Consider the following 24,655-nt stretch of genomic DNA (forward strand, 5'->3'; position numbering starts at 1 on the left):
TTTTTTTATTTCAGTGGCCAGGACCTTGGTCTTTAAACAGTCCCGAGTTCAAATCCTGGTTCTCCTGCTTACTAACAACATATGAAGTTCTTTATCTGTGAAGGGGGAATAGAAACAAGACCTGCCTTGTAGGATAGGGTGTGGGAGCATGCCATACGGGGCTCTGCATGGGAAGGGCTGGGGAGGAATTGAGGCCAGACATCCAAGTGTGAAACAGCCTCTTTCCAAGACGATTCTGGAGGCAGGCATCTGCCGGAGTGAAAGCAGCACAAGAGCTTTGATTGTGACTGTTTTACTTGCTGCTAAAGAAATCAACCATGAACGACGTGGTCACTGGGCAGAGAACCTCAGACCAGAAGTACTGAGAGAGGTCCTAGCTGAGGGCCAGTGGGAGGAATTCATTTAAAAATGAATGAGGCCAGGCACAGTGGCTCATATCTGTAATCCCGGCACTTTGGGAGGCTGAGGCGGGTGGATCACCTGAAGTCAGGAGTTCAAGATCAGCCTGGCCAACATGGTGAAACCCCGTGTCTGCCAAAAATACAAAAAATTAGGCAGGCATGGTGGTGGGCACCTGTAATCCCAGCTACTCAGGAGGCTGAGGTGGGAGGATGGCTTGAGCCCAGGAGGTGGGGGTTGCAGTGAGCCAAGATCATGCCACTCCAGCCTGGGCATCAGCATGAGACCCTGTCTCAAAACAAAAAAAGAAAGAAATGAGTGAAATTTGGTGTCACGTGGGTCTTTGGCAGCTTGTGGCTCTTGTGGCTGTGGTTTTGGGAACTCCAACCTGGGCACAATTGTTAGCTGTCCCCGAGAGGCTTGGTGCAATCAGCCGTCCACGTACCCTGGGAGAGGCTCCAGGGTCACTCACCAAATGGCGCAACGATGGGACAGGTGATGCTGTAGGCCATGATGACAGTGAAGACACACAGCATCCACGCATACATGGCTCCAAACTCGTACTGGAAGGCCTGGTTCTGGGAGAAGGAGGTGGTGAGGAGCTCATGGACTTGTTCCACCTCAAACACCCTTTTGTGCTCTCCAAGTGGTGAGGGGAGAGCGGGGTAGAGGACTTTGGAAATAGGAGATGCGTGGCTCCCCGCCTCCCAAGGTCCTTCCCATCCCTCCCAGCCTGCCCTGCTTCACTGAGCGCACCCAGCCCTCCTGAGGCATGGTGATGCATGTTTGCTAGTGCTCCCTTCGTTCCAATCCTGTCCACCCAACAGGCGTGTGAGCCCCTGGAGAGAAGAGGTGGTCGGGGAAGAGGTGTAGAGTGACTCCTCGTGACTCCAGCCCTTCTAGCAGGGGATCCTGGGCCAGCTTAGTTCGTGCCTTTGTGAAATCGGGATACTAGCAGTGCCCGGCTCATAAGGGGCTGAGAATGAAATGAAGGAATGCAGCACTTCTCCCACTTTCCTCGCGCAGTGTCCACCATGGCAGAGGAGAAGAAAAGAGAATCCCACACCCTCCGGTTCAGGGAATCCTGGAGTAAATGCCATAAGCCAAAAATGCCTTTGACATCTGGGGTTTGGCTAAGAATTTATGCAAATGGGCACCCATGGAAAAAGAGTCTGTTGGTTTGAGTTGTATGTATGTATGTGTGTGATCAAACTGTTTCAAATGCCAGAGTCCCAAACTCTCTCCTCCAGCCTGTGAGCTAGAGAGGAGGCTGGAGGAGACCACGCCTGCCTGGGCCCGGGTTTGAGAAGCACTTAGCCCAGTGCCTGCATTAGTGGGTAGTCGGGTAAATGCTACCCATTAGCAGGGGTAGTGGGGGTGAGAGGCCCTCGGGTCAGTGAAGGGGGACATGGGAGGGAGTCAGAGGCACAGCCCTGGGCCCAGGGGATGGCACCTGCTTGACATTCCTGCGGTCGGCAGCCGTCTTGGCCATGATCATGCGGAAGGTGTAGAGGATGAGGCCTGGCAGCCGCAGCAGCTCCATGCCATTGCCGATGAAGGCCGAGGCGATGACGTAGTTCACAAAGAAGGCGCCCTGGTCAGGCAGGAAGACACACCTGGGGAAACCGGGGCCCAGGTCTGTGAGCTGAGAGCCGCTCTTGGAGGGGGAGGAGGGGCTCCTAGGCTGGGCAGGAGCAGAAAGCCCCTGGGAGGGCTGTATAGTCTTCCGTTCATTCAGCACATATTTGGAGAACACATCTGTGTGCCAAGTACCTTTCCAGACATTGAGAACAGAACAAAGCCCCTGCCCCCACTCTCTTGAAATTCACATTCTAGCTGGGGGCACAAAGAAGCAAACAAACAAATATTCCATATGCCGGGGGTGGTGAGTCCTAGAGGAAAATAAAGCAGGGAGGGTTCCTATGTTATACAAGGGTTGGAGGAGCCTTTCTAACAAGGTGATACTCGTGCAGAGATGTGAAGAAGTGAAGGAGCAAGTCATCCCAAAACCTGGGAAGACAGGATTCCAGGGAAAGGGAACAACATATAAGACGCCTGAGGATTCCCTCGTCTGCTGCACATCCAGGAAGAACAAAAGGGCAGGTGGGGCTGGACAGCAGTGGGCTGGGGGAAGGCAGAAGACAAGGCTGAAAGGGGCTGGGGGCAGACCCAGGGCAAGGGATCTGTTCCAATGGGGTCAGGAAGACTACGCAGATGGCCGCTGTGTGATCCCCATGTGGGGCGAGGGCAGTTGTGATGGAGGTGGTGAGATATGGAGGGATTCTGGATCTACTTTAGAGAGAGAGCTGTCAGGATTTGCTGATAGGCTGGGTATGGCATGGGAGGGATAGAAAGGAAACAAGGTGAACTTTGAGGTTTTTTGCCAAAACAGTTAGAAAAACAATATGGAATGGGGAAAGTTACAGAGTAGCAGATTTGAGGGTAAAAGTCAGGAGTCTGGTTTTGGGCAGGTAACATCCGTGGTACCCAGTAAAACTCCAGCTGGAATTTGAGGTGGGCAGTTGGGTTATCAGCCTGGAGGTGCAGGCTAGAGGCATAAATGTGGATGTTGTCCGCATAAGTTAATTCAGGAGCAGTCTCATGGCATGGAAGCCATGGGTTCAGCTGAAGTCACCTAGAGAGGCAGTGTGGACCCAGAACTGGGGGCTGAGCCTTCAGGCAGCCAAAATCTAGAGTTGGGGAGATGGGAAAGAACCCACCAAGGAGGGTGACAAGAGGATGCCGCCGGATGAGACAGCCAAGGCAGAGCTTCGAGAAGGAAGGCTTGGATAAATGTGTCAGATGTCGCTGATAGATCATAAGATGAGAATTGAGTTGGTCACTGGATTTGTCAATCTGAAAGTCACTGTCAACCTAGACTATTGCTGGTTGTATGTATGTGTGTCTGTCATAGCCGCCAGCTCCCAACTCATCAGCTTACTCAGCAAGAACTCATTTAAAATAACTCACCCCATCCTTACAGGTAAGCACATTCTTTTAGGAAAGTCAATGCCAAGCCTCTGGGCCTATATTAAGACCTAACGTATAGTCTGTAGGGGCTGGGGTTGAATCCCAGCTCTGTTCCTTAACTGGCTGGGTAGACTTGGGCAAGTTATTCAACATCCCCGAACCTCAGTCTCCTCATCTGTAAAATGGAGAGAATAATAGTATCTTCCTCATAGCTCATTGTAAAGATTCAGTGAGAAAAAGATGCATAAAGCATTTAGCGTAGTGCCTTCTTAAACAATAGCTATTACTGTTAAGTGGCATGGTGTAAGTTTAAAATACTAACAAGGATACATCGGCAGTAAGTTTAATTCTATTCTGGCAAAAATAATCCCCAGAGCCCAGAGGCATCCCGGTTGCCATGTTTAATTATTATTCTCCTTTCCCCACTCCCTGGCACCACTGAGACCCAGCAATTCCTTCTCCCCATGTGGCTCTGTGCTCAGTAAGTTTCAAAGAATGAATGAGACAGCTGCTAATTGAGTTCTGGCCTAAAAAATTAACCACATTTCTGCAAGCATAGCACAAAGTGGGTCAGCTCCCACGGTGTCTACCAGGAACCTGGCAGGGTGGAGGTGAGGCCCCAAGCCCTGCTGTCTGGGGAGAAAGATGCCTGTTCGGAAGCATAGGCTACGAGCACCCCTACCCACCCCACTGCAGCCCTAGCCCCTGTGGGACTCTCACCCAGAGCCATGGCTCCAAAACTCAACTTGGCAATACTCACTCCAACCTGATGGAAGCCTTCGAGGAAGTTTTGTCAAAGAGCCACCGGAAGAAAAAGTCTAGACTGGAAAACAAAGGAACCCCCTAAGAGTTTATTTCCAGCATTCCATATTGTCACTACATATGCTTTCATTTTCTTTTGCTCTAAAAACAGGCCAAAGCTCGAGATCGACTTTTGTTCTCAACGATGCATTACTGCAGCATGACCTGTCACAGTCTGCTTTACCAGAAACTTCCTTCTTTGAGATAAACAAAGCCATAATGAGGCCCTCCCTAAGTGGAAGGTCCTTGGTAAGTTTCATTTTCTTTATTCTTTTGTAGAGATGGGGTTTCGCCATATTGCCCAGGCTGGAACTCCTGGACTCAAGCGATCTGCCCACCTCGGCCTCCTAAAATGCTAGGATTACAGGCATAAGCCACCGTGCCTGGCCACAAAATTTTCAAGCTGTTTTTTCTTTTCTTTTCTTTCTTTTTTGTTTTTTGGGTTTTTTTAGACACAGTCTCACGCCTGTAAGCCCAGCACTTTGGGAGGCCAACGCGGGTGGATCACCTGAGTCAGGAGCTCGAGACCAGCCTGACCAATATGGTGTTATTTTCTTTTTTAAAGAAGAACAATCATATTGCCAGAAGAATCAATGACCCAGCCCTACTACACGCCAAGAGGTTGCGACACACTTAGATATTGTTAGAGGTTTGCTTCTGCTACCAAACCATTTGCATTCTCCTGGGGACAGTGCTCTCCTGATGTGACTCTTATTCTGAATTTACAGCAGGAGGTGGTGGCATATACCTGGTGAGACCCAGGGAGGGCAGGATCAGCACCATGAAGATCAAGAATATGTAGACTTTGGTCATCACGATCTGGTTTTCCCCTGACCTGCAGGAAGTCAAAGGTGAGTACTCACAGTCCCCCAGATGCTCCAGGTGCCCACAGTGAGGCCCCTGCCATGTGTCCATTGGCTGAGCAGTTGGGGGACAGGGTGTGGACAAGGGAGCGGTCAGACAAATACATCTTAGGGGCAGGGCCTCAGGACTCCCGGGTACTCACTTGGTCCAGTGAGACTCCAGCAGTGTAGAGTAGTAGACAATGGAGGGGAGCAGAGCCGAGAAGGACCAGAGCAGGAGGGTGGGGAAGAACTGGCTGATGATCGGGTTCTAGGAGAAAGGTCCACAGCAGAGAGAGTCACAGGGGCCGTGGGCCACACGGCTCTGAGGCCATGACCTATTGGCACAGTCGCTCAGTGGACTCCTGGGGTAGGAGTTTGTCATCTCTGACCCCCAGAACCAACACTGTGCCAGGTACAGAGCTGGTAGTCCATAAATGTTGGCTGAATAATCAGTAACAGCACCTTATATTTGTATACCGCCTCACAGCACAGCAAAGAAAGCAATTTCACATACAAGTAAACGCCACTTATCTGACTAAACAGATTAAATAACCTTCTCTGCTCCCTATACAAAACAAATGACTGATGCCACGGGAAGACTGAACACTGAAGGCCTGGAGTCCTGGCTGGGGGCGTGGGGTGGGCAGGGGATGCCCTGCCTGCTCAGCTCCCACTGGTCCAGCTGCAGCATATCAGGACTCTACTGTGTGTGTCCACAATCCTGCTGTTTGTTACTGTGATTACATGAGCTGATTGACTTATTACTGTCACTTATTAGATGAACATAAAAATAGAGAGAAATTTTCTTTGAAAACTAAGTTGGATACTTTGGAAAGACTTGATAAAAGTCAATTTCTAAAAAAAAAAAAAAACGCTGTTAATTAGATGAGAGTAAATTAACGGTAAAAGATCAAGGGATATGCGATCTAGGAAGTTTCTATATTCAGAATGGCTCTGCAAATATCTAAATTCTTCATTTACTTTAAAGAAGGCAACACTGGAATCACAAAACAATGAAATAAGGAGTGGTTGATGTAAAATAGACAAAGGGGAGCTCTTAACAGCAGATCCATCCTCAAAAGAATAGGCCTGTCCCTCTATTAAAAGATTGGCAAAGGAATGCATGTTTATAATACCTGCTTGAAATCTTAAACAAAACTGCTGAATTTACACTTAGGTAGTTTTAAACTATTTATGGAGTCAGATAAGAGCTTCAACCACACATCAGCTCATTGATTATCATGACGACAGCCTCGCGTCCTGTATAATAGGGCAGGTGTTTTAACTCCAGTCCTTGGATGAAAAACTGAGGTTCAGAATTCATCAGATGGGGAGAATGGCAAAGTGAGGACAAGGAGGCCCTCCTGCCCAGTATTCTTTCCCAGAGAATAAGTAACCAAATGCAAAGTGAAATTTAAAAAGAAAAAAATTTAGGGAGATGGCTTGGCAAAGTTAATCATGAGAAACCAATAGCTTTTTGAGTAAATGCCAGTTGAGTGTTTGGCTGTTATCCCATTGACTCATGTAAGATTTTTGAAAATCATTCATTACCTATACAGTATAAATAGTTTTTGTTGTTTTTTTTTGTTGTTGTTGTTGTTGTTTTCTTTAGATGGAGTTTCACTCTTGTTGCCCAGGCTGGGGTGCAGTGGTGTAATCTCGGCTCACTGCAACCTCCACCTCCCGGTTCAAGCAATTCTCCTGAGTATCTGGGAGATACTCAGCCTCCTGAGTATCTGGGATTACAGGCGCCCACCAACACACCTGGCTAATTTTTGTATTTTTTAGTAGAGATGGGGTTTTGCCATGTTGGCCAGGCTAGTCTTGAACTCCTGACCTCAGGTGATCCGCCTGCCTTCGCTTCCCAAAGTGCTGGGATTACAGGCGTGAGCTACCGTGCCTGGCCCCAGAATAGTTTTATAACAAGGTCATTAGCAACTAAAATGTAAAAGAAATAATTTGTGATCCTGCCACCTCCAATCAGCGAAGCTCTTTTCCTTCCTTCCTGGCCACTCCCCATAGTGTCCATGATAGACATGCCTCACTGGTACATCCCTGCTTCTGTCAGGAGCCCTGCATGGGTGCCACAAAATCTACACAATTTTTAATGGATGCTTAATTTCTACCAAACTGAATAGACCTCATTCAACTCAAATGGTCCCCACCACTGAGTATTTAGATACAGTCTATTAAAATATATATGTATGCGTGTGTGTGTGTGTATATATATACATATAATGTGTGTGTGTGTGTGTATGGCATTACTATAAAGACATTGAAATAAACGTGGCCATGCCTGCTCAGGGCTTAAAAGCAAGGATGTGAGCTGAGCGACATGACCCCCTGGTTTAGTTTCCCGCATACACCCCACTCTTGTCCCCATTCCTTCCCCACCCACTAAGCCCTCTTCTCACCAGCTCTCCTGGGAGGGGCCTTGCAGAACAGTTACTCACATTCAGCGCATGGATGGGTTTGGTGACATTAAACTTGTCCATGGTGGACAGGATGATGGAGGGTGTGGTCAGGAAAAACAGCCCCAGGAAGAGGGTGAAGTTGATGCCCAGCCACTGTAGCCACCAGCGGAGGCCCTGGATAGAGAGGTTCTTCCTACAGGGGGGAGAGGGGACACAGGTCTCCAGGCTTGTCTCCCAGTGCTCGTGGCTTAGGTGGGTCAGGTGGTCAGATTTAGGCAGACCAAGAGACTAGCCTGGGGGCAAGTTCTCCACACTGACCTCGAACTACAGAAAGGCCAAGTCTTAGGTCCCCGAGAGCTCAGAGGGAACAAAGGTTATTCTCTCAGATGTGGCTCTCAGCTAGAGTGTGGGGGCCAGAACCTACCCAAAGAGATGGCATGAGCACCGAAGCAGGCCAAACAAGGCCTTCTTTTCCTTTTTTTTTTCTGGAGACAGAGTCTCGCTCAGTCATCCAGGCTAGAATGCAGTGGTGTGATCTCGGCTCACTGCAACCTCTGCCTCCCAGGTTCAAGCAATTCTCCTGCTCAGTCTCCCATGTAGCTGGGACTACAGGCATGTACCACCACACCCAGGTAATTTTTTTGTATTTTTAGTAAAGACAGGGTTTCACCATGTGACCCAGAGTGGTCTTGAACTCCTGAGCTCAGGCAGTCCGCCCACCTCAGCCTCTCAAAGTGCTAGGATTACAGGTGTGAGCCACCATGCCCAGCCCCAGCATGGCATTTCTTAGACACATCTGCAATGCTTTGTGACTAATGACACATTCTTCCCAAGGGGGCTATGGCTGGGGTGCAGGGACGAGGGAGGCAGGGACAAAGGAACAAAGGCATAGCTTGCACCTGCCCTGGCCTCTCATCCCAAAGAACAGACCCACAAAGCAATCCTGAGTTTAGGAAGCCCTGTGAACCAAAGAGCAAAACTGTTGAAGGCAGAACTAGAACCGAGCAGAGAGGAGCAACTCAAGCTCATTCTGTGCAAGGAGCTGAGGCAGAGCTGGACAGGCAGCTGCGCTGGGACTTGCGCTGGGTTCCCTTACCCTCAGCACAGCACTGGAGGCTCACCATGGCCCCCATGGACACAGCTCAGCTCACCAGCACAGCTCCAGGCTGACACTGGACCTAAGTAAGACTGCACAAGCTGCATGTGGCTACTGAGCATTTGAAATGTGGCTGGTATGAATTGAGAGGTGCTAGAAGTGTAAAATACACACCAGATTTTGAAGACTAAGTGTGAAAAAGAGAATGTAAAACATCTCACATTTTTCAAAAATTGATTGCATGTTGAAATAACAGTTTGAATATATTGGGTGAGATAAATTATTAAAATTAATTTCAACTGTTTCTTTTTACCTTTTTAGCATGGCTATTAGGAAATTTAAAATTACATTTAAAATTACATTCAGAGCTGGCATTATATTTCTGCTGGGTAGCACTTGAATGCTAGGAAGGAACACTGGAGGGAAGGGCTGGGCAGATACCCCAGTTGGGCCACACTGAGCACATCACAGCATCATGGCCCAGAGAGTTGCAGATGTGTGGAGATCTCCATTGACTGCTAGGTCACACCTGTGCTCCAGGTGATGGGCAGCTCCCACCAGGAACCCAGGCCTCTTTCCCACCTCTCCCTGTTCTAGGAGCTCACCAGCAGATGTCCTCAGGGTCAGCGGCAAAGGTGACTGTCCACTTGGAGGTACAGAGCTCTCTGCTATGGGAGGACGGCTGGGGCTCACCTTTGCACTGAAGGCTCTGACACTTGCAGGCATTGAAATCTTTCAGGATGCTGCAAGGAAATGTAGAAACAGCCAGGCCCAGGCTACTCAGGTTACCGTGGCAAGTGAGGACTGAGTAGGAGTGGCAAGCAGTGACACACAGGACCTTTCCTTTGTTGTGATTAGTGTATTATGAGTAATGCTATGTAAGAGGCACCATGCTAGCACACTGTGTGGAGAATTTTGTTTAATCCTCGCAACCACCAGCAAGAAAGGGAGTATTATTCCCATTTTACAGATAAGGAAACTGAGGGCAACACATCCCAACACACTGCTCTTCCATAGGGCCATCCCCCTCCACCCTGCCTGTTAAGCTGGAGCTCTGATCAATGCTACTGCCAAGCCAGTGGCTCACCTTTTCATTCTGTCACTTTTTCCCCAGGCCCAAGGGTAGCAATAGACCGCGTTATACACTGCCTATTCCCAAGCTTCCCTCCTCAAGGCTCCCACCTCAACCCTCACCATCTCAACAGGTCACAGCTTTTCCTCCTTTAACTTCCCATAAGGAGCCCAGCAGCCCCTCTACTCCTGCCTCAGATGCCTTCCCCTTTCCTCCTGCCCTAGTGTCTGCAGGGAGGCAGGAAGTCCTGTGTGAGTCCATTCCCAGTGTCACAATGCCCGGGGCAGAGAAGGCAGGGGGAGGGGCAGTGGCTGGACACCTCCTTTCGGCACCCCTCTTCCAACCCACCCCCTGCTGCTCCTAAGGCGAGATGACACTGAGACCACAGGCATGAGAGCCTAGAGTCCCATGCAAAGGGCCACTGTGAAAAGCCACTCCCCAGGGTCGAGCTTCCGACAGCAGTGAGCGCCCCAGCGTGCCCCAGGGGTCTTCCCCACAGCTTTGCGTTTGTGGGAAGGTGGGGAGCCACAGACAGAAGGATCTGTGGTCCAGAGCAGATGTCTGAAAGGAGGGTGCCTCCATCTCCCGTCGGGGAAGGCTGGCACATGAAGCCAACAGGATGGGTCCAGGGCAGCAGGGAAGAGGCTGGCAGTGGGGCCAAGCCACATCAGCTTAAGGGGGTTGGCCAGAATCACCCACTCCATGGCTGCTGCCCACACCCCCACCACCTGTCACACAAACATGGGCTGGGCTGGCCGAAAGTGAGTGTGGGTGGCTGAGGGAGGAGAAGGAAACACCACAGATAAATCCCAGGGATGGTGGGTCAGCAGTACCATCTCTGCCCAAGAGGGACAGTCAGTTATCTGCAGGGGAACAGGGAGTCATCCAAGAAGGGGTCTGGGATGTGCCCACACTCACTAGGTGGCCATGGACTTCTCCTGGAAGGTGACAAAGGCCATTCCCAGGGGCTGGTCCTGGACGTGGCATTCTTCCTCTGTGATCCTCTCCAGCAGCCTGTCCTTCATCCGCGTATAGTAAGGGATGGCGTCTTCCTGCCAGAAGACACATCCCATTGGGAGGATGTGGCCCCAAGCAGGTGTCTGGGGCACCCCCAAGCCAATGCCTGCACTTCCAGCCGGGGAGCGGGGCCCTTACCCACTCACAGCCCAGCACTTCGCAGCAGCAAAACTGGCCACAGGGCTTGGGGTTGATGAGGGTCCGCTGGCCTGTCTTCACCTGCAGGTTCGTGTAATAGGTCAGGCTCTTCTCAGTCTTCTTTCTGTAGGGGTGGGAGCAGGGGCACAAACTTTAGATTCAGAATCCTGTGGCAGAGACCCCCACACCCACAGTTCAACCATCGGTTGCTAGGGGAGAAGGAGGAGTCCAGGGCTTCCCTCCTCCCCTCTTAGCTGCAAGGCCAGCAAGGAAGGAGTGGGCATCTCGCAAAGCCCGCCCGCCACTCACCTCTCCTTGCACAGGTAGATCAGTTTGGCCACGTTGTAGCACAGCTGGACATCAACCACCTCACACGTGGGGTACGCATCCCTGTGGCCAGGGAGAGAAGGAGGCAAAAGATGCCATTGGATAAGAAGACACCCTAAGCAGGAGACATGCCCACGAATCCAAGGGAAAGGATGGCAGAGTGATCTCGCTGCTGGTTTCTGTGCCAGCAGAGACCTCTCTTCTGTCTTTTATCCTCCAAAAGGGGGAAATTTTGAAATTTAATACAAAGAGGGCTTTTGTTTTGTTTTGTTTAGAGACAGGGTCTCACTCTGTCACCCAGGCTGCAGTACAGTGGCACAATCAAGGCTCACTGAAGCCTCAACCTTCTGGGCTCAATCAGTCGCCCCACCTCAGCCTCCCGAGTAGCTGGGACTACAGGCACATGCCACCAGGCTGATTTTTTTTTTTTTTTTTTTTTTTTTTTTTTAGAGACGGGGTCTCGCTGTGTTGCCCAGGCTGATTTCGAACTCCTGGCCTCAAGCACTCCTCCTGTCTCACCCTCCCAAAGTGCTGGGATTATAAGCATGAGTCACCGCACCCCACTAGCCTTTTTTAGTAGTTTAAGCTAACTGCCTGGAACTGACAAGTTTATACCCACTTGGCTTGCAATCAGCTGGCACTTATCCCGGGGAAAAATGAACATATCACTATCCCCTCTGAAGACCCAAAGGAATAGATTTATTGTTTGTGCTAGGTCAGTATCTACCTTGAGCCCTCACTGAAATCCTATTCAGGTAGGCTTTTTTAAGGTCAAGACCTTTCAGAAAGTCTAATGAAAGCAAAGGACCTTCAGTAAAATGTCTACACACATATTAACAACCAGCAAGGCCGGGTGCAGTGGCTCATGCCTGTAATCCCAGCACTTTGGGAGGCTGAGACGGGTGGATCACTTGAGGTCAGGAGTTTGAGACCAGTCTGGCCAATGTGGTGAAACCCCACCTCTACTAAAAATACAAAAATTAGCCAGGTGTGGTGGCGCACACCTGTAATCCAGCTACTCGGGAGGCTGGGGCACGAGAATTGCTTGAACCTGGGAGGCGGAGGTTGCAGTGAGCAAGACTGCCCCACTCCAGCCTGGGCAACAGAGTGAGACTCTGTCTCAAAAAAAAAAAAAAAAGAAAAAAGAACCAGCAAAATACGTACTCACTATTGACCACGTATTGTTACATATATTGATTTATATAATCCTCATTATAACCTGTGAGGTTTTGTCCCCATTTTACAGATGAGTAAACTGAGGCCCACAGAGGTAAGTGGCTTGCACCCAAGATCACACAGCTAGTAAGTGTCTGAGCCAGGAGGTGAATATAGGCAACCTGGCTCCAAGATCAATGCTCGTGGCCACCATGCAATACCCCCTCACCGTACACGCAAAATTATACATACAATTCCAGGGGATTCCAGAACCATGTAAATCCGTACCTACCACCTGCCAGGCACTGTTCTAGGTGCTGGTAACAGGGCCTGGATGTGCTTACATTTTAGTGACAGAGAGCGCCCATAGGTATGTCAATCATGAAATTAAACAGTAGGACAATTTCTGGTCTCAATAACAGCTGTGAGGAAGAAAACTGCAATTTAAGCATCCCTGCTTGAAAGGCAAATTCACACATCAATCCCCACGGATTGCAACAGCATTCACTAAAAAGGCCTCCTAAAATAGAGGAAAGCGTGAGTCATGCAATGTTTGTATGAGAATGAGGAGACTTTTTTTTTCTCTTCAAAGTTATACATTAAGTGGAATTACTGTTTCCAGGTGTTGCCTAGCAGGCAACTTTGAGGAGTTGCTTCAAAGAAATGGAGAAAAATGATTCTGGTATGGAGTATTTACATATTAGTAAATATTTCTAAAATACTTAGTTTCTAAAGAAGTTGTTCTAATTTTACACATTCAATTTACAATTCTGTCTAGTAATTTCCTTAGCAAGTGCTTTCTTCATAAATAGCGCAAAGTTAAAGTGTAGCCAGCTCCTAGTCCATGCAACAAATTAGTGGCTGCTGAATTGATAAGGAATGAAGAGAGGCCGGACATGGTGACTCACGCCTGTAATCCCAGCACTTTGGGAGGGCAAGGCAGGAGAATCACTTGAGCCCTGCAATTCGAGACCAGCCTGGGCAACATAGCAAGACTCTATCTCCACTAAAAATGTAAAAATTAGCTGCGTGTGGTGGCATGTGTCTGCAGTCCCAACTACTTGGGAGGCTGAGGCAGGAAGATCCCTTGAGTCCAGGATTTGAGGCTGCAATGAGCTATGACTGCACTACTGCATTCTAGCCTGGGCAACAGAGCACGACCCTGTCTCTAAAAAAATAAGATAATAAAAAAAGGAATGAAGAAAGAATAAAATGTCAGCTCCTAAGCCCAGCCTTCAGGTCCTCCAGCATGGGGTCCTGGGAGCCTTCCCGGCCTGCTTACCCTGCCCCCGCACCCCACCTCCACCTTTCCTGATGCTCTGGGCCTTCCCCCGCATCCCTGGCTGCACACGTAATCTCCTCACAGGAAAGCCTTTCCTCCAGCCTCCATCTGCAGGAATTGGTGCTGCAGATCCTCAAAGGGAGCCGCTGGAAAGGTGGTTCTACCAGGGAGAGCCTGGACTCAGACACAGTGCTCACTCAACAGACACCCACTGCGTGGGTGGACAAACCAGCAAACGCAGAGATGGCCCTGAGGTCCTTCCACCTGTGAGACCCTAGCCCTGTGGGTCTGTACAAATGCTCAGCTCACGTCTCTTATTCTGCAAAGGTGATGCTAAGAACCCCGGGGTGAACACTTTTTGTTCCCCCGTATGCTCTCAAGACGTTTATTTGCACCTACATCCTGGTCTGTGCTCTGGACACTGTGCACAGGCTGCTTGAAGAGGATAGGCCACCACGGCGCCATTCATTGCACAGCACCAGCAGGGCTGGCACACTGGAGCCACTCCATACACTGTGGCAGGGCCAGGTCCTTCTCAGATCTCATCTGGATACCCAAGCGAGAGACAGCAGGCGCTCACCTAAGGCGCTTGCCCTGTGGGTGGGGCTGTGCTGGTCCTACGTGGAGGGGGCTCAGCTCTCCTCCCACCCCGCCTGCTTACCGGAAGTGGCTCTCCACAGTCTCCTTCCTGGCATCTCTGGGGAGTCCTGTGATGAACAGGGTCCGCCTCACCTGTCCAGGAAACACAGTAGGGATAGAAGTCACTCACAAGCCAGTGTGCAGGTATGCTCAGGTTTCCTACCCCACTCCAGCCTCTGGAAAGTAAACAACAGGAAATTAGAAGGCTCCAGTTTTCTCCTTCTGTGGCCAGGGGAGCCCCAAAGCATGTCATTACACATCATCTTCTTCCAGGCTCTACAAAGAATCCACTTCCAAAGCAACTCTATGAGCCTTCTTTACATAGCAGGAGACTGAGAAAGAGGCGAAGTGACTCAAATGCGGTCACACAGCAGATCAGAGGAGGACCCAGGCCTGGAACCAAGCCACAGAAGCGCCCCTCCCCTGTGAAGCTGTGGGTGGTAAAGAGAAAGGGCTGCTCTCAACCCAAACTTCTTTACTTAGCACCAGTAACTGTCCAAATCTTGAAACAATCCACCAGGAAATTGTTTTTTTTAAGATGATGCCAAGTGTGAGCAAGAATAAGCAAGCCCGGCTCCTGAGGCCTTCCCAGAGCTCATTGTGGTCAGGGCCTGCAGCAGAGCCTAGGAGGCCCCTCCACTCCAGCTCCCACCTGAGTTCCTCCCAGCACATGTCCCCAAGCCCCACCTCACTCACCAGGTTCTCCTCTTTGTACTTAATGGACTGAGTGTGGTGCCGCATGAAGCCCACGGTGAGGAAGAGGTAAATGACAGCAAAGATGGTATGCAGCCAAATGAGGTCATTGCTGAGGGGGAAACCGCCTGCCATCAGAGCTGGGATCCCAGGCAGGGAGCTGGGGGTGCAGAGCTGGGGCCTGGTTACCCTCAGTGGGCACTGAACTGAGGACCAACAGCTTCATTGCAAGAGATGCCTCCCACAGAGGCTGTGTGGCCAATGCCCCTCAGCCCACAGTGAACACTTCAGAGGGGTCCCTGTTCCTGTTCTGACAAATGAACTCCAGATCCACAGGACCCTCCATGTTTCTTAAAACCCTGGCAAAACAGTGCCTGCCTGTAGCGTGTTCATGCCCACAGCTCAACAACACACTAGCTGCAAGGGGCCTTCAGAACCAGCCGGCTCCCTTTGGAGTACCTTTGGCCTGCCCCGGGCTCCTGACCTGCCTTCTCCTTGGTCTCACCCATCGACACCTGTCCCCACAGGCTCCATACTCACTCAGTCTGCAGGTTTGCTATTGTCGTCCTCCCAAAACTGTATGGGTCTTTGTCTGCAGAGAAGCACAGATACTTAGTTCCAGAGTCATGTGGGGAAGCAGAAGGGGGTGTAACCAATCAGCCTGGGTTTGTGGAGCTCTGGGGAGGAGGAGCATGTCTGGACCAGCAGGCAGAGAACGCCTGACTGGTCTTTCCAGAGCTACACCATCAAGGCCTCTGCTTGACACCAACATGTTCCCTGATAACTTCTCAACCTTCCATTGCAGGTAAAGGCAAAATGTGAATTCATTTCGTTTTGAGAAAACTACAAACATCCTACGTTGTTACAAAATCAACCTTGGGAACCACTGGGTATCCTAAGTGGATTCATGGTAGCATTTTGTAAGGTGGATTCTTGCAGTTGCCCTTAGATATAATGCCACACCCTGAGTTTAATTAAGTATCATGCGTATCTTCTGGGTCCATTAATTGTGACCTCCTAATTTGGGTGAGGGCAGGAAAGTATAAAAGACTCTCTAACAGCCCCTGATTCTGTAAATCTTGGGAGGCTTTTTCCCCTATTTAAATAGAACCAGACATTGATATTGGGGCCCCAGTTTTAGCCTAGGTTTGTGGTAGATTATTCTCCAGATCTTTAATCAGAGGGAAATGTTCAGAGAGTCACCCGGAGACCACCTTACATCTGAACTGGAGCAGGATTCCTGGGGTTCTGGTCTACCACAGTGAGCCCTTTCCCTAGGACTGCCACTCTGCCCCATTACAACATAGACAAGGGTGAGGACGGTCATTACCCAGCAAGTCGCCTGAGAGGTTGACGGGCAGGATGACACATAGGGACAAAAAGCTGACCACCACCAGCAGGAAGATGATGTGCCTCTGGAAGGACAGGTAGTGGATGGCGTCCTCCCCACACCATTCCAGGATCTGGTCATCACTGGCCAAGACACATGTGGAATCTTAATGAGCAACGGGAACAGGCCTCACGGCTCTGCATGAAGCGTCTCATATCATCCTCACCACAATCTTATGAGATGGTTTGATTGTTATCCCCACATTTTTGTTCACATATAAGGAAATAAAGGCACAGGAAATTTGCATAACTTTCAGGATCTCACATGATATAAATTCCAGAGCCCACCATCTTAGCCCCTGTACCATACTTGAGGTAAAGGAACACCAGCACTCCATCTGATGTTGCTAGAAACATTTGTGCCCAAGTTACGTGTGTGGGAAAGGTACATAAATACAGTCATCTCACAGCCCTGCCCTGCTTCTAAGGAATCACATTCAGAATAAAGTTAGGGCTGGGCGCAGTGGCTCACGCCTGTAATCCCAGCACTTTGCTGAGGCAGGTGGATCACCTGAAGTTAGGAGTTCAAGACCAGCCTGGCCAACATGGTGAAACTCTGTCTCTACTAAAAATACAAAATAATAATAATAATAATAATTAGCCAAGTGTGGTGGTGCACATCTATAATCCCAGCAACTCAGGAGGCTGAGGCAGGAGAATTGCTTGAACCTGGGAGGTGGAGGTTGCAGTGAGCTGAGATCCCGCTACTGCACTCCAGCCTGGGTGACAGAGTGAGATTCCATCTCAAAAAAAAAAAAAAAAAAAAAAAAGAATAAAGTTGGGAATATGCCCAGGCCCCCACCTGTTTCCTGTCTCCCCCTCAAGTGGAGACCTGAGGTAGAGCCAAGAGTCCCAGTCTATCCTACCACCCTGGCCTCCTCCCTGTGTCCCCAGAGATGGGGAGGTGACTTGCTCCACCCTTTCCCACCCCTGGAGTGCTACACTTGGAGGCTCTGGGTCCACTGGGGACTCAGAAAATTCCAGGTTCACACAAGCTAGACTTCTGTGCTACAGAGGGAGAAGGGGCAGGGCACTCTGCTCTTTCCCACTCCCTGAAGGCACTGCTTCTAGGCTGGGAAAGCAGTGCTTTGGGAAGAGCTCAGGGAGGCAAGGGCTGCATCGTAGAAAGGCAGATCTGAAAGATGTCAGCGTGGGCTTTACAGTCAGACCACAATGCAATCCAGCCTCCACCTGAGAGGTAAGCAGGTCACGCAGCTTACCTGCCTCTGACCTCAAGCAAGGAAACTGCCCACTGCCTACCTCATTGGCTTAACAGGGGCTCATAAGAGATAATAAGCATCAAACACCTAGTGCTGTACGTGGTATCAGCAGATGCTGAGAAATATGCCTGTTCATATGAGTCATGATTACTATTTATCTAGAGGACAAAGCTTTGCAATTAACTACATTGTTCTCATTTCTAAATAAATTAACTCACCTCCTGCTTCCTCCTGTTCCAGACCAGAGCTGACTGTCTGCCACAGGGCTCTGTCTCCTACCAGTTCCCCTGGGAACAACTCCTACCAAACCGACTATTTACAACATGCTCTCGCATGTATTCATTCCTTTGAATTAGCCTGAGCACATGTTATCCTCAGCCTCCTTCTACAGTTGGGGAAACTGAGGTCCAGAAAGAGGGACTTACTCAACATCCTATAACCACCACATTTCATCAATTCTAAGATGTCATTTTCATATTTCTTTTTTTTTTTTTTTTTGAGACGGAGTTTTGCTCTTTCGTGCAGGCTGGAGTGCAGTGGGGGTGATCTTGGCTCACTGCAACCTCTGCCTTCCAGTTTCAAGCGATTCTCCTGCCTCAGCCTCCCGAGTAGTTGGGATTACAGGCACCCATCACCAAGCCCGGCTAATTTTTGTATTTTTAGTAGAGATGGGGTTTCACCATGTTGGCCAGGCTAGTCTCAAACTCCTGACCTCGTGATCTGCCTGCCTCAGCCTCCCAAAGGGCTGGGATTACAGGCGTGAGCCACTGCAGCCGGGCATATTTCAACTCCTCTGAAATGAGGTGTATCCTATCGTGATAGTTGATGGTAGCTTAGCTGGCAACGTTTTCTTGTTCTTAGTGCTCTATAAAATAACATGCATCTTACAACAATGACTTCTTAGATTTGATGGAATATGGCAGCAGGTGAGAACCAAGACTCACATCAGTCCCCGCCTCCTGCCTCCCTCCACCACATGAGAGGTAACTAACTGGCTCTTAATCACCTTTAATAATCTTTTAGATTTCTCTCCATGGGCCCCATTGAAAAAAAGAAAACTTGTAACCAAATGAATTGAATGTATTATATTTCTTCACTTTTCACTAATTCAAAGACATGCAAACCTGCCTAGGAGAGCTTCCATTGACATCTAATTGGTGTTAAATATTAAGTTGAATAATTAAAGCAAAAAAATAGCTTTAGTTTGTGCAGTATTATGAGAGATGAACATATGATTTCCACTGAATATGTTGAAATAAATAAAGTTCATCTCTACCTTCAAGAACTCTTGGGATCCACCTCAATTTGGGAAGCTCCAGGCTCCAGGAGGGACTGTGTGCCCTCCAGCATGGAGGCTCCAATCCTACAGGCCTCCTTCCTCTGCCCCTGACCCCAGGGGCTGCCTGGCCACCTTGATTCTCAGCCCTCACATACTGCTTTGGACATTAACTGAAAAGTATCTAAGAGACCCCATCTTAAGATCAAGCATCTTGGCTCTTGCCTCTTGATTGGCCAAATACCCAAAAAAACCAGCTCAAAGGCCCCCCAGCAGCTGCCCCATAGTGTACTTACTGCAGACGGAAGATGGCAGTCAGCCAGGGACAGCATCCCTGGAAATGTAGAGAACAGGGATTAGCTTCCAACATCTGTGTCTTTGGAAGGCAGATGTAACTATTGTCTTTGACATTAAATAACCATTTAACCTCCTGTTGTACAAAAAACAGTGCTTTTATCCCATATTCAGCAAGCATGCGCCCAGTACTTCACAATATACACCACATGCCTGGAATTCCTGCTAAAATCTCTTGACAACCTCGTGGTCAAATCACAAAACTTAGATCAAATCTGATGAAAGCTCAGGGCAGCTCTGGGGAAAGTGATGTGGGCTGCTGTTTGATTGTTTACAATCACTGACCAAGAGGTGAGGCAAAAGAGAGGAAACAAGCCTAATGGATTGGATGGTCTGCTGGAATGGGTGTTAAGGGGAAAGGGTGTCTGTAGGTTTTATTGTCCTTCACATCTCTTAAACTTAATACCCCTAAAGCTGGGCTGTTATCCAGCTAGGAAAGACAAATATTTGTTCAATAATTCATTCAACAATGACTAAGCACCTACTAGGCATCAGGCGCTGGGGAACAGAGCTGGAGAAGGCAGGGCTCTTGCCCACATCTGGCTCATAATCCAGCTGGCAAGTCCATAATTAACTGTCACACAAAGCCATACATGTAAGAGAGAGAAGTGCTGGGGAAGCCCAAGGGATTCCATAGCCCTTTCCGCCTGCAAGTTCATCCAGTCTCAAGATCCCCAGTCATCCAGCTGCCATCTCTCCTGTGGTACTTCCCAAGTTCAGGTGCCTTCGTCAATGCAGAAAAGCACTTTCTCCAGCACTTGGCACTCAAGATCCACCCTGCTCCCTCCCCAAAACCATGACTGCCAGTCCCCAACGCCTGGCCATGACCACAACTGTTCCTTAGATACCAACCAGCTCATTTTCAAAGTCTTGTTGCCCTGAGGAGGAAGTCGATGACAATCTCTGAAATCTGGACTCGCTAGAGACACAAAAAAGAAAAACAATGACAGATAATTCCTTAAAAAAAAAGAAATCAAAGAGTCAAAAAGATCATGTCCAGTATTTTGCTGCCTCTTGGAGCTCAGAACCAAAGCTACCAGCCCTCAATGGCTGAGACAAAATATAACTCACTCTGTGAAAGACAGAGACAAGGACAATGACCATTCCCAGGCATGGTATAAAACTACGTTATACGGGATGAAGAGCAAGGAGTCAACACCCAGAAACCATATCATTGTGACTGGTCTAGCTAAAGTGACTTCAAAGGGTTGCCAATTTATAGCATATTTCCCAATATTATCAAATAAAATTTGGAATAAATACTACATTTTATCAAATCTAAGATACCACTGGTTGTAATTTGCATAATTATTTTATGAACTGTTAAAGAAAAAATGCTGCCAAATAACCTATGACCACCCACCAATCACAAGATGCCTCCCAATTTTGGAGATGAGAAATGTCAAAACATATGTTTTAGAGTGGACAAATGATGGCACTTTATATTGTGGCATTGTAATCAAATCCTTTCTTGCAAGTACTCCCATAAAAATACCCCATGTGCTATAAATCTGAGGTGTTTGCAATATGTGACTGCTTTTCTTTTTTTTTTTTTTGAGATGGAGTCTGGCTCTGTCACCCAGGCTGGAAGTGCAGTGGTACAATCTTGGCTCATTGCAACCTCTGCCTCCCGGGTTCAAGCAATTCTCTGCCTCAGCCTCCTGAGTGATCAGGCTTACAGGCACCCGCCACCATGCCCAGCTAATTTTTGTATTTTTAATAGAGACAGGGTTTCATCATCTTGGCCAGGCCGGTCTTGAACTCCTGACCTCATGATCCACCTGCTTCAGCCTCCCAAAGTGCTAGGATTATAGCTGTGAGCCAACATGCCTGGCCGTGACTCCTTTTCTGTAGTCTCCTATTCCTGGTTCTACTGTCCCCCTGCTAAAGACAAAACACATGACGAAACTTAACTTTAAAAGCCTTTGCAGAGACCTTCCCTTTTGACCTTCACGGTGACCTCATGGAGAAGAGACGACAGAAGGAGACCGACCCTAATAAATTTGGGGCCTTGACCGAGGTTGCACAGCCAGGGATGCAGCAGGGCCCTCTGATTCCCAAGTGGTCTTTTCAACCAGAGTGCACAGCCCCCACTTCTAGCTGAATGTGCTGTAAAGGCATCAGATGTCCCAAAAGTTTCTCCCCAACAGTCCAAGGTCATCACCTCAGGCTTTAGCAAATCCCAGAGCAGAGATCATGGGAAAGGATGGTGCATTTTCAGGTACACCTCTCCTTTTCCCAGTTCAAAGGACCCTGTCACTCAGGCCACATGTCAGGAGGGGCCCGAGAGTGGAGGGTCTGCCTGAAGAGCCCCAGGGGAGGCTCTGGGTGGCAGCTGGGCCCAGTGCCTGAGTTTTCATCACTCACTTCCTATTGCCACATCTGACATAAGATCCTGGGTGCAAACAGCCAGCTGGAGCTGGAACGTCAGGTTGTGCAGATCCAGAATTCACTGTCACCCTTTAGGCGACATGAACAGAGAATCCTAGAGCCTCACGCAGAACTAGAAGGACCTGAGGCCGAGCCGAGGGAGCCTGTGCTTTGTAACAGACTTATCCAAAGCCGGCACTGACCTGGCAGGAGGGTGGGACAGTTCCCTGACGGCTCTGCTGCCCTTCTTGATCCTCACCCAACCCTGGCCCCAAGCTAATTAATTTCAAAGATAATCACTTAAAACACTCAAGGGGAGAAAGAAAATGGGCATCCTCTTCAGAGGATGATGAAAGCCCTCAGTATCTAAAGCAACCTGTTCGAGGCCAACAAGGTTCACAGCCTTGGCCCAACAGAAGCCCTGAGGGAGCTGAGCATCTAAGCCTGCGTTTTGTTTTTTGTTTTTGTTTTGGTTTTGTGAGCACAATGAGGGTAGTGAGGCTGACCTCATGGGTCTGTGGTGAAGAGCAAAGAGAATAGCTATTGGTACAGGCCAAGTAGATACACTCAGTGAACACAATCTAATAGCAGTGTCACGTGTGGGTCCTGCCCACACGGAGGGCTTCATAAGCCCCCAGCCCATTCCAGGGACACACCCACACTATACACACATATATGTATACACACACTCATATACACGTACACACATGCATGCTCATGGCCTAGGTGATATGTCTTTACCTGTCTGCTTCTGACACCAGAGCAATGCGGCCATAGTCCCAGAATCTTCTTCTTATAATGGAAAACACCAAGATTAAGAACTAAAAACAGAAAATAAACCAAGTAAAAGCATATTGGATGGCTTCTCATTAGAAGACACAGCGGTCTCAGGGGTAAAACCCACCTGCCCGCACTCAGCAGGGCTAGAAGGAAAACACACAGGCCCAGAGAGGGCACTGAGCTGCCCAAGGCCACACAGCTCAGTAGCCTGGATGCTTTGCTCACCCCTTTCACCAGCTCCTGTCACCTGTGCCCACGCCACCAAGGCTGCCAGCGCTGATGCCAAGCTTGCCTGGAGCCTGCCTAGTTATGCACGTCAGCCCTGTCTCTTGCTCTCAAGGCAGCAGTGACACCACAAGGACCCAGTCTCAGGCCCTGATCTGCCTTCAGTGGCCCCTAAGCAGAAGGGTAAGGTCTGGCCTCACAGCAGTCCCAGGAACCAGTGTCCTTCTTCACTTTACAGAAAATTTCTTTTTTCTTTTTTTGAGATGGAGTCTCGCTCTGTCACCCAGGCTAGAGTGCAATGGCATGATCTCGGCTCACTGCAACCTCCGCCTCCCTGGTTCAAGCAATTCTCATGCCTCAGCCTCCAGAGTAGCTGGGACTACAGATGCCTGCCACCATGCCCGGCTAATTTTTGTATTTTAGTAGAGACAGGGTTTCACCATATTGGTCCGGCTGGTCTCGAACTCCTGACGTCAGGTGATCCACCTGGCTCAGCCTCCCAAAGAGCTGGGATTACAGGCGTGAGCCACCACGCTGGCCAGAAATTTCATTTTAAATTACAGAACCAAGGTAGCACAGCCTCCTCAGGCTGAGTCAGAAATGGTCAGATTTTTCCTCTGAGTTTGGTTCCCCTGAAGGCAGGCCCCGCAGGCACACAGCATGCATGCAGGCAGCAAGGCCCCACAAGAACCTGTGCTCGGGCTGGCTCCGCCTCCGTAAGCTGGGACACCTCAGCAAGCTTGTGTCCAACGGCAACCTCAGGGCTGGACTAAGCCGGTTAGCTCTAGACATCTGTACACTCTAGACTGTCCTCCCTCCCCACAGTCCACCTTGGCAGGCTCCCTGCCATGTTCCTGCCTCTCTTCCCTCTCTAGACAGGGTCCCTCTCTTTGAGGTTCAGGGAGGTAGAGAAATAAATCTTAGCAAGCACATCCCTGCCTGCTCTGATCAGAAACAGAGGTTTTGAAGGGGAGCTTTGTTTTCCTAAAGGAAATCCAGAAGACCTGAACCCCAGAGGCACTGAGTTCTCGTGGAATTTTCTTCAGGTGAATCAGGAAGTTGGTGACATATTTTCAAAGGCAGGTGAGTCGTGTTGTAGGAAAACCATGAAACCTGCTCAGCAGGTGCCTGCCCTCCCTGTCCACAGCAGCTGCCGCCCTGGCCTGTGCAGTGCAGATGTTTCCCACAAACCCATGCTCTCCAGGGCCCTCTGGCTCTTATGTGTCCCTGCTCCCCCACCCCCAAAACTTACTGCAATAAAAACCCACCCCTGGCCAGGCACTGTGACTCACTCCTGTAATCCCAGCACTTTGGGAGGCCAAGGCTGGTGAATCACTTGAGCTCAGGAGTTTGAGACCAGCCTAGGCAACATGGTGTGAAACCCCATCTCTACCAAAAATGCAAAAATTAGCCAGACGTGGTGGCTTGTGCTTGTAGTCCGAGCTATGCAGGAGGCTGAGGTAGGAGGATTGCTTGAGCCCAGGAGGAGGAAGTCGCAGTGAACTGTCATTATGCCACTGTACTTCAGCCTGGGTGACAGAGTGAGACTTTGTCTCAAAAAAAAAAAAAAAAAATTCACCTTCAGCAGCACACTCCAGTAGAGGGTGACTCTCTTCTCAACCAACACTGTTGTAACAATACCCACCCAGCCCACCTAGGGTCCCTGTCCAGACCCCCCTCTCTTTACTCCTCACCTTGGCCAAACTCTCCCCACCCTGAAGACCCAGGGCCACCCTCCTCTAATCCCACCAACTCTGAAATCCACCCCAACACCGCTGTCCACTCCTCCCTGCTACCCTAAGCCACCCTCCCCACATTCCCCACCCAAGCCTAGTCTCCAGCTCCAAGCAGTCCAAGGGTGTTTACTCCATCAGAGCTATCTGCCCCCTTCATTCAGATGGTCTCTGCTACATGTTAGGAGACAGCATCAAGAGGCACTGGCCAGCCCATGGCATTTGTGAAAAGAAGAGGCACTTTAACCCCAATAAATCTCAGCCAGCTAACGTTGAGTCTGCATAAGGAAGAACAATGACATGTTTCAAATTGGAGGCATCCTTGTAAACAAGGAGATCTACGTTAAAGAAAGGCCACCTGCTGAAGGCACGCTCTGAGAACCAGCTTTTGATTTTTTTTTTTTTTTTTTTTTTTTGAGACAGAGTCTTTGATTGGGAGCAGGAGTGAGAACCACGCAGC

The 24,655-nt window shown here is 49.4% G+C and overlaps 1 protein-coding gene across 2 annotated transcripts in view; it reads right to left on the reverse strand.

Moving 5' to 3' along the window:
* Positions 1–24,655, reverse strand: part of TMEM63A (transmembrane protein 63A) — a 37,038-nt gene that overhangs the window by 5,843 nt on the left and 6,540 nt on the right. For both annotated transcript variants that reach the window (XM_011997952.1, XM_011997953.1), the window contains exons 4-20: positions 22,199–22,278; positions 19,940–20,006; positions 19,030–19,067; positions 16,179–16,321; positions 15,389–15,440; positions 14,852–14,960; positions 14,178–14,248; positions 11,062–11,142; positions 10,753–10,876; positions 10,516–10,649; positions 9,131–9,268; positions 7,469–7,622; positions 5,177–5,283; positions 4,919–5,005; positions 4,130–4,192; positions 1,853–2,015; positions 872–977 (exon numbers count right to left, since the gene is read on the reverse strand). In XM_011997952.1, coding sequence (XP_011853342.1) covers positions 872–977; positions 1,853–2,015; positions 4,130–4,192; positions 4,919–5,005; positions 5,177–5,283; positions 7,469–7,622; positions 9,131–9,268; positions 10,516–10,649; positions 10,753–10,876; positions 11,062–11,142; positions 14,178–14,248; positions 14,852–14,960; positions 15,389–15,440; positions 16,179–16,321; positions 19,030–19,067; positions 19,940–20,006; positions 22,199–22,278 — 1,717 coding nt within the window. The remainder of the gene's footprint in view (positions 1–871; positions 978–1,852; positions 2,016–4,129; positions 4,193–4,918; positions 5,006–5,176; positions 5,284–7,468; positions 7,623–9,130; positions 9,269–10,515; positions 10,650–10,752; positions 10,877–11,061; positions 11,143–14,177; positions 14,249–14,851; positions 14,961–15,388; positions 15,441–16,178; positions 16,322–19,029; positions 19,068–19,939; positions 20,007–22,198; positions 22,279–24,655) is intronic.

The sequence above is a fragment of the Mandrillus leucophaeus genome, unplaced genomic scaffold (genome assembly GCF_000951045.1).
Source record: "Mandrillus leucophaeus isolate KB7577 unplaced genomic scaffold, Mleu.le_1.0 Scaffold550, whole genome shotgun sequence".
In the NCBI taxonomy this organism is placed as follows: Eukaryota; Metazoa; Chordata; class Mammalia; order Primates; family Cercopithecidae; genus Mandrillus; species Mandrillus leucophaeus.